The following is a 9559-nucleotide window of genomic DNA, read 5'->3' as shown; positions in this document are numbered from 1 at the left end:
GGAGCCTTGGGGGGGACCCGCGCCCGGCGCACGACGAGGCGGCCAGCCGCCAGGTCCTCGGCCTCGGCTTTGTCCGCCCAGAGCATGCCCGGCGGGCCGGAGGGGGCAGGCGAGGGGAGGGCGGGCGCCGGCGGAGGGGCAGGGCTCGAGGGAGGGGGAGGCGGAGGAGGGGGCCGGCCGGCCACGGCGCCCGCGCCGGCGGGGGCGGCGGCGGGTCGCCAGGGCGGCGGAGGTCCTGCTTCCGATCGGTCTCACTCATACTACTACTATTAATTATTCGCTGGAACGCAAATCACAAGACGAGGCCGCTCAGGGGCCCGACCGGCTACTGGTCTGCAGCTGCAGCTCAGTATCCCATGGCGGCGCCCGCCACCTCGAATGCTTCGGCGTAGGACACCGAGGACGCGGCCTGCTTTAGCATCCACTTCTTGAAGGGGTGGAGGAGGATCTCGTCGGAGCACGTGAACTTCTGCGGTTTCGGGCACTCGATGAGCGTTTTGGCGTCCCCGGCCACGCAGATGAAGATCTGGTACAGCTGGAACTTATCGAACGGCCCTTTGCTGCACTGGATCACCGGCGTCACGCCGGTGCCCGCCTGGATAACCTTCTTGATCTTCTCCAAGCTGTACAGGCCAAAGTCCGGCTTGATCCCTGCAATGACAATACCAGTACGTATCAATGGTGATGATTTCCTTTCCAAGAAAACGGCAGTCATGAGCCATGGATGCATGCATGCGTCACCTTTGGAAACGAGACGAGAGAGGGGGTTGATCTTGCTACGGAGGGCGATGGCGGCTTGGAAGTAGGCCTTGTCGTCGAGGCCGGAGCAGACGCCGGACGTCTTCCAGGCGCTCTTCCAGCTGCTCTGGCCGTTGTTGCTGGGGCACTTGATGTTGCTCCAGAACTGCCTCAGACCGCTGATTTCCAGAATCTGCGGTAAACGCAAAACATTGCATGCATCACAGTGGTAAGAATCCGCAAAGCGCTGGATTGGAAATTAGTTACCTCGCCGGAGTTGAAAGGAGTGCCGCTGCAGCTGGTCTCCGGGGCGTCGGTCGTCGCGTTGAAGACGGTAAAGCCCGATACGTAGAAGTCGGTCGCCGGCACCACGGGGCTCCTGGGCATGCAGCACCCGCGGGTGGTCTGCGCGCAGTATGCTCCCGGCCACTGTGCCCATGGATTATTACATTGCGTGTGAGTCATGTTTTAGAAGCATTATTATTCTGGATGATGGGAGCTTTTCAATGGTGAAATACTCGATTAACAATATATATATAACCAATGGCCTCGACAAACAGGTGGTCCATAAAACCACGTGCATGATAATCTCGCATGTCAAGATGGTTCACACATACTACACGTCCTAGGTGAGGCATATGCACGTACAGTGAACAACTGAATGGTAACTATCATGTGTAGAAATTTTGAATGATGCAATAAAAACAAATAAAATACGGACAATTCGCCACTATGTTATCATGATTTGCACGTCCATACCATCAAACCAATCTGGTAGTAGATACCAGAATCAGAAACGGCAATGGCAGGGGAAGCTATCAGCATGCCAAGAAGGCACAGCAGTGCTGTCCTCAAAGCCATACCGAAAGCCTTGCTTGATTTCTGTCTACTAACAAACTTTGCTCGCTAGTGCGCTTATTTGGACACCGAGAAATGCCTTGGTGAGGAGTGACTACGGGCTGCAAGGGTATTTATAGGACGTTGGGCATGCCTGCCGTCCCCCCACATTTCATATTTTTTGTGGTGCATATATTGTGCCCCATTCTCGTCCACACGTCTAAACGATAAGATCTCTTAGTATTTCCTAATTCCCCCCAAAAAAAGGTATACACTTTAATATGGTATTGAACTAGATACACAATAGTTCCTGATGCGGAGGCATCACCCAGTAACTCCGTTACCCAGGTAATGGACTCCAACATGCATTGGATTAGTTCTCCCTTACTATCAACTCCACTACTGATTCTTTATTTCCTTTTTCTGATGTATATATGGGGAAAATTATAAAATGGTTGGATTAGTTCTCCCTTACTATCAACTCCACTACTCCGGCCTCGACGACGAAAGCCTTACTTGGGAGTACTGATTTTCAGAGGCGACGAAAAATGCCTTAAATAATCATCATTTTGCCTTTATTGATTTTTGAAGGCAATTTTAAAAGTGCCAATATAATGATGTCAGGAAAGATAATGTTAGGTACTCCCTCCGTCCCATAATGTAAGACTTTTTTGGCACTACACTGGTGTCAAAAAACATCCTACATTATAGGACGGAGAGAGTAGTTTGTAGGAGATTCACGGGAACTTCTCTTAAAGTCATTCGATTACTTAGGGCCTCCTCCTCCTTCTCCTCCTCCTCCTCCAAAAAAGAAAGTTAGGGTTCGTGCCTCTCGCTGGTGCCGGCGCAGGTTCGCCTCATCTCCAGTGGCCCTAGGGCCATGGAGGCGCGGTGGATCCGGGCAAGGGCCGGCGGAAGGGCTTCGGTTTTAGTTATTTTTTTTAATCTTGTTAGGGTATGTGTCCTGCTTAGGAAGGCGAGACGACGGCGGCTCCCTGAAGATGGAATGGAGGTCTCTCCGCCTAGTCCCCGTTCCGGTGGTGCGTCTAGCATCGTTGATGGGCGTGTGGAGATGTGTCTCTGATGGATATATCTTTGGTGGATTTGCTCGGATCTCGTCGTTGTTCGTCTACGTTCGTGTCTTCGGTTTGGATCCTTCCAATCTACGTTATTCTTCATCGGCAGCGGTTGTTGTTCTGGGTGCTGGTCCGATGGGATCTTAGCACGACGACTTTCCGAATGTATACTACAACAAGTTGTGCTCGACTCTGGCGATGGAGGGACGATGACGACTCGCTTCAGTGCTTATAGTCGTCGCTAGGTTGTCTACGGATCTGGATGTAATTTTTATTTCTAGTGTTTGTTGTACTGCCATGATTGAAGATGAATAGATAGGAAGTTTTCCCACAAAAAAAGATAGTTTGTAAGAGTGCCTTAAATAATCCACCAATGCAGTTCCAAAATTGCCTCAAAAAGTACATTAACTCACTTTTTCAGATTGCCTTAAAAGATTAAAGCAAGGCATTTCCGTTATCTCTATTATTATAAAAAATCAGAGTTGGTGATGATGGTGTGCCTGCCATCTTTCAATATAGGCCGTCAAATTTATATCTAGGAAGGAAACTATGGCAATTTTGCAAAAAGATACCCACACCCCTTTTCACATTTGCAAATAAGGTCTTCCCTCGTTCAACCTTTTCTCTCACAAGATAAACTACTCATACAAATGCATCTTGATGTTCCGTGCAATGCACGGGCATCTTGCTAGTTGCCTTAAAAGATAACAGTTAGGCAGTTTTCAATATTGCCTTAAAAGGTAACAGTAAGGCAGTTTACAATATTGTCTCAGAAAATAGTTTACCGCACTTTCCGCTCCGGTGATCATGGTGGTGGTCTGTTCCGCCCATTGTGTGATAGATGTGGCGGTTGGAGACGGTGCTAGGTCTAGCCGCAAGTTGCAATAGCGCGAGATCGCCCGCCAAATTTGGATCGAGAAGGGGCATGTTGCCAGCAAGTGAAGCACATCTTCCCTGGGTCCATTGCAGAGGGCGCAAGCCGCGTCATGCGGCCACCCCTTTTTCGCAATCATGTCGGTAGTGTTGCATCTGCCAAGCATGGCTAGCCAGGCAAAGATCTTGCATTTACCTGGTGCATCAGATTTCCATATGAAGTTGCTAAAACCGGCTCTGATGCAGCCTTCAAATTGCATTAGGTAGGCCGATTTGGATGAATATTCGCCATTGGCCGTCCATTTCCAGCTCACCTGGTCAGGCTCATCACGGAGGACAGTCTTGTTAATGGTTGTCCACAAGGCTGTGAATTCTCTTGTTGCTTGTGCAGACAGGTTACGTTTTAGGTGTCTGATCCATCTTCCATCGCCAATGGCCTGTGCCACTGTGAGATTTTTCCATGTGTAGTGCCCGAAGAGCGCGCGGTAAGCATGTTGCAAACTAACTCCGTGATGCCAAGGCTCCTTCCAAATAAAATCCGCTCTCCCTTGCCAAGATGGAAAACAACAGAGGCGTTGAAGAGGGTTGTTGTTTTGGGGTCAATCGGGAGTTCGAGCCCTTGCCATGGCTTGTGTTGATCGTTCCATGACTGCCATAGCCATCTCATTTTGAGAGCCATACTTTGGGCCACTAGGTTGGTGATTCCTAGGCCCCCAAATTTCTTTGGCCTGCATACCAGCTTCCAGTTGACAAGACACTTCCCTCCAGCTGCCACTTCGCTGCCTTTCCACAGAAAACCACGACGAACCTTGTCGATCAATTTTGCCAGCCATGCCGGCAGATGAAGATCTATCATTTGGAACACTGGCATCAGCAATAGGACGCTCTTGACCAAGTCCAACCGCCCATCAAGGGAAAGCAATGCTAGTTTCCATCCTTTCATCCTCCCCACAATTTGGTCGCAGATCGCTGCATATCCCCTCTTTTCAGTTTGGAGTTTGATAGAGGAATGCCAAGATATTTGCATGGGAAATCTTTAATTTGGCAACCAAGGTCTTGTATGAGGTCTGTAAGGCCTTGTACAATGGCAGGTGCTTAGAGAGGTGCTTAGAAAAATAAACCGAGTTTTTCTGAAGCACTGGTGCCTATTTCTACAGGAGAGACGCTTAATTAAGTGTCTACCCTGTACAAATAAGCATCGGTGCTTAAGGAAAGCCTGGTTTATTTTTCTAAGCACCTCCCATTGTACAAGGCCTAAGGGCCATCCCGTCGCAGCAAATAGGGTGACTGAAGATTTCGCCGGGTTAGTGTGCAGCCCCGTGGCATCTCCAAAAAGGCGGAGCGGTTGCATAACCAGGAGCACCTCTCTTCCGGCAGGGTTGATGAATGTAATCGCGTCATCAGCATACAGTGAAGTTCTGAAAGGTATGTTTTGCCGCCCGATTTGGTCCCAGGATCCCCATGCTCACAGCTTTGTCAAACATCACAGCTAGGCAGTCCATCACAAGAACGAACATGAGCGGGGAGAGAGGATCTCCCTGCCTTAGGCCCCTTTGCGGGCTGATCTTCTCCAATAGCTCTCCATTTACCAAGACGTTAGTGGATGCCGAGCTGAGCAAGGCAGCAAGGCAATTTGTGAATTTTCTTCCAAAGCCCCTCGCCACGAGTAACTCGATCAGGAACTCCCAGGAGACCGTATCAAATGCTCGCCGAATATCTATTTTGAGCATCAGAGCTGGTGTTTTGGATCTGAGAAAGCCTTTGACATGCCATTGGCGTAACAAAAATTATCTTAAATGGCACGACCTTTGATGAAGGCGTTCTGACATGGTCTGATCAGGTCTTTCATTCTTAGCTACAGGCGTGTTGCAAGAATTTTGATCACCAATTTGGCGAAGCTACACACTAGGCTGATGGGCCTAAAGTCTTTGGCGTGGATGGCCTCTGCAGTTTTGGGCAGCAGTACCATGGTTGCTTGATTCAAACGATGGAGGTTGGCCGTGGAGTCTGCTTGTACTGCCCTAATAGCTGCGATGAGGTCGGTCTTGGTAATGGGCCAACATCGTTGGTAAAAGAGGCATGCGTAACCGTCAGGTCCCGGCGCTCGGTTCCCATCCAGTTCTTTGATATTGGCGAGGATCTCTTCTTCAGTGAATGGTGCATCCATATCGGTCATATCAATCCTCTCATGGCCAAGCGCCGCCAGATTGGGACGTCTTTCTCTGTTTTCTTTCGCCCCAAAGATTGGTTCAAAGAAATCGTGCATGGCCTTCACTTTGGCATCTTGGTCAGTGATGATTACCCCGTCCACCATAAGCCGGATGATGTAGTTCTTAGGGCGCCGTGCTGATGCCTTGTTCTTGAAAAAGCGTGCCCCTGCATCCCCTTCTTTAATGCCTTGAACTCTTGATTTTTTTTCCTCCATATTGCTCGGTCCAGAGCTGCATATCCAAGCCGTTGCACCTTCAGAAGTGCTCTAAATTGCCTCTCCTCTGTTGTCAGACTTCGAACATCCATGGCGCTGTCCATCTGGCTGATGAGTTCACTGGTGATTGCCGCTTTCAATTTGATGTCGTTACAGAATTGGGCTTGCCATCGTCGAAGCTCTTTGGCCGTGGCGTCAAGCTTTCCCGCGAACGTGTACGTGGCAATCGGGTCGCCAGAGGTTGGTGCCCTATTCCAAGCGTTGCGAACAGTTTCCTCGAAACACTCCAATTGCAGCCGGCGGTTCTGCAATCTGAAACTCCGGTTGAGTTTGAACGCGATCTCACAATTCAGCAGTAAAGGGCAGTGGTCTGAAATTTCAGATGAAAGCGCCTGGAGCATGTAGTTTGGCATCACCTCTTCCCACTCCCCATTTATCAGGATCCGATCTAGCTTCACCATGGTTGCACGCTCTTGCTCATTGCTCCAAGTGTACCTACGCCCGTGCAGGTAAAGGTCTTTCAGCTGCAGCTCAATGATGAAGTTCCGAAATGCTGTAAGGCATCTTCGGTTGATCCATGGGTTGTTCTTGTCATCAGCTCATGCAATGAGGTTGAAATCGCCAATGATTGCTAGGGCCGTACCGGATGGGATAAGGCTCTGAACAGATTGCTTGAGTTGTTGGAGGAAGGTAATTGTTTGTTCCCAACCTTGCGGTCCATAAACAGTGATAATCCCCATGGGCTCTCCTTGTGATGTCTCCCCTACAACAGTCACTGAATGATCGTGTATCTCAATGGTGGAGAAAGAGTAATGATCCCCTTTCCAAGCCATCAGGACACCACCTCTAGTCCCATCAGCCGGCAGGTAGGCGGTGAATCTGGTGCCATAACATTGATGCACAACAGCCCTGTCAATGAAGAATAATTTTTTCTCTTGCAAACACATGAATTACATTATTACGATATACACCAACTCCTTGACTACCGTCCTTCTCCCTGGGTTGTTTAGGCCCCTGACATTCCACACTAACCAGTTGTCATTCATTGGAACACATGATCGACCCACTGCATGTGGTGCCGCCTATGCCCATGCCGGCACCGGCGCACCACTTTTGCCAGCCCTAGCCAAAGCAGTGAGAGCCTCCAATTGGACTGACGAGAGCGGTTCCTCAAACACCTTCGCGTAGGCCAGGAGGCGCTGATCTTCTGATTCGCCCCGCTCTGGGATTGCAAGCCTGCGCTTGGACATGATCAGGCGCCTTGCTTGCTTCATGATGTTCCCCTCGGCCTCCGGAAACAGTTTCTTCTTACAGCTCAGATGGTAGCTGCGTCGAGTAGCCATAGCCGGTGCCTTTGCTGGGCGGCACGGTCAACCACGCTTCGGCTTTGGTAACAATAGTTGATAAGAAGATATGAACAAACACAGGTATGATATCTTCCTGGGAAGCTTCAGTCATTACTCATTAACCATCTAGGCCCTGTTTGGTTTGGTTGTGGATTTCTAAAAGCAGCTGTGAAAAATCTGCCGTGGAAAAACAGTTGTGGAAAATCTGATGTGAAAAAGATGTAGGTCATTTGGCAAACCAGCTGATACCACTTTTTTAGATTTTGGCCCGCAGCGGAATCAGATTTTGGAAAGCACGTCCTGGGCTGCTTCCGCTTTTGGTTCAGATTTTGGTAGCGAATTTTTGGAATCGAATTCTGCTGGGTTCGCCCTTTGGTTCAGATTCTGCTGCTCGGTAGCAGAATCCGTCGATAAAAACTGAACCAAACAGGGCCCTAATGTCAGAATAGTATCGCTAGGCCATAAGTAGCAGCACATATGCAGAGTGCGGCGAATCTGCACCCGGGCTCAGCTGCACCCCCGCTCACGGAAAAAATCAAAACAAATACAAAAAATTCCAAAAAATTCCAAATTTTTTGTGTGTGATAGATAATTAGATGCGTGAGGTTCTCTGAAAAATTCAACTCGTTTGGACATTTGAGCAAGTCTGTGCAAAAAAGACAAAATCGGGGTCTGTAAAAAAGTTTACTGTTCATGAGCTGTTTTGACCTGATTTGTCTTTTTTGCCGAGACCTACTCAGATATCCAAATGAATTGAAATTTGGGGCGGGCCTCACACATCAAATTATCTACCACACAAAAAAATTGGATTTTTTTGAATTTTTCTAGTATTTTTTTTGAATTTTTTTCTGACCGGGAGCAGCTGAGCCCGGGCTCCGGGATGAATTATCGCACATATGCATCTTTTCATTGTTCAAAGAACGCAATTATATTGTCTCATTTTGCTTGTAAACAACTCTTAAGGTGCATTTTGGCTAAAGTTGCGTTATTAACTACTCCCTCCATTTTAAAATACAGTGCGCCCGCGATTCCTGGGGTCCAACTTTGACCATAAATTTAACCAACGAGACCAACTGCGGCAGGAGAAAAAATTATATAATTGAAAACTTCTTTCGAATACGAATTCACTGATATAATTTTCGCTCCCGCCGCAATCGGTCTTGGTAGTTAAATTTACAGTCAAAGTTGAAGCACGAGGATAGAGGAAGCACTACATTGTGGAATGAAGGGAGTACTTATGTCTTTATATGAACAAGCTATGAAACTGTAGTGCCATGCCAACACTGTTTAGTCCTGCAAATGATAAAACAAACATAGTAAGATGCCAGACCCAGCTTCAAGTAATCAACCATGCTGCAATTTGAAGAGAATCATCCCTTACAAGCATGTTTGTCTCAGGGAAGGCAGAAGGATAGAGCGTACTTTGGAGTTCGTAGAAAATGCAGGGGTCCATCCTAGATGTGCATGTTGCGTAGCAACTCGTTCAACAGCTACAAGGACACGGCTTTCCTCAACTGTGTCCTGCCAATCAAGAACTTCCTCCTGATGTATATTAGGATAAATAGAGTTAAATAACTAAACTTACATCCTTTGCCAAGATATAGGGAGAAGGATTAATACAAGGTAGGAAAATATGAAGCTCATGTAGAAACACTCGCCATCTCCAAGGACAGGCCTGAATTCCTAATAGGCCAACTGAATTGTTCAATGATTGGGCAGTTTTAAATCTCGGCAATACTCGAATCACTCGCCAAATCCATTACAAATAGACACAATACTCAATTTTGGTGCCATGCATTATAACTTCTTATTTAAAGTTCTACTGTTACAGTTCAAATCAATTTCTCAATAATCCTGCAAACTTGGTTTGACTTCATGAAAATCTTGAACGCTCTTGAAACTATCATAGCATGTACAGTATACAATAATCAATTAATACCATGACACAAAACTTGATGATGCCTATTCTTTGCTTGTAGTGACACTATGAAGCAGATGATGGAGCTTCTAAGCACTATTATGTAAGAATAAAATAGGCTCAGTTTGATTGCTCAAGATGCACAATCTGAAAACTCTAACAATCTGAACTTCGTAACTGTTTTAATCTGGATTTCATGTAACAAATTTTAGACCAGCCCATGACCAGCAGTGTTAAACTAGAAAATAAGTGGATAAAATCCATAGAACAATGGCAGTAGAACAAGACAAGAAAAAATGGAGGAAAAAACAGGACGGCAACGTGAAAATCACACCATGTTTTAAGC

The 9559-nt window shown here is 47.4% G+C and overlaps 1 protein-coding gene across 2 annotated transcripts in view; it reads right to left on the bottom strand.

Moving 5' to 3' along the window:
* LOC119268841 (ribonuclease 1-like) overlaps window positions 1-1650 on the bottom strand; it is a 9260-nt gene extending 7610 nt beyond the window's left edge. Inside the window, exons 1-4 of one of the 2 annotated variants that reach the window (XR_005133327.1) lie at window positions 1498-1650; window positions 1006-1167; window positions 742-931; window positions 271-651 (exon numbers count right to left, since the gene is read on the bottom strand). Coding sequence is in view for 1 of the 2 variants with exons in the window: in XM_037550557.1 (XP_037406454.1) it covers window positions 347-651; window positions 742-931; window positions 1006-1167; window positions 1498-1599 (759 nt within the window). In the remaining variant the exon portion in view is untranslated. Of the gene's footprint in view, window positions 1-251; window positions 652-741; window positions 932-1005; window positions 1168-1497 lie in introns of those variants that run through there. The other variant, XM_037550557.1, reaches the window with a different exon arrangement.
* Between the last annotated feature and the right edge of the window lie 7909 nt (window positions 1651-9559).

This window comes from Triticum dicoccoides, chromosome 1A (genome assembly GCF_002162155.2).
Source record: "Triticum dicoccoides isolate Atlit2015 ecotype Zavitan chromosome 1A, WEW_v2.0, whole genome shotgun sequence".
NCBI classification, from domain to species: Eukaryota; Viridiplantae; Streptophyta; class Magnoliopsida; order Poales; family Poaceae; genus Triticum; species Triticum dicoccoides.
Note: the sequence above shows the minus strand (reverse complement) of the source record. Positions and strands in the feature narration are given on the sequence as shown.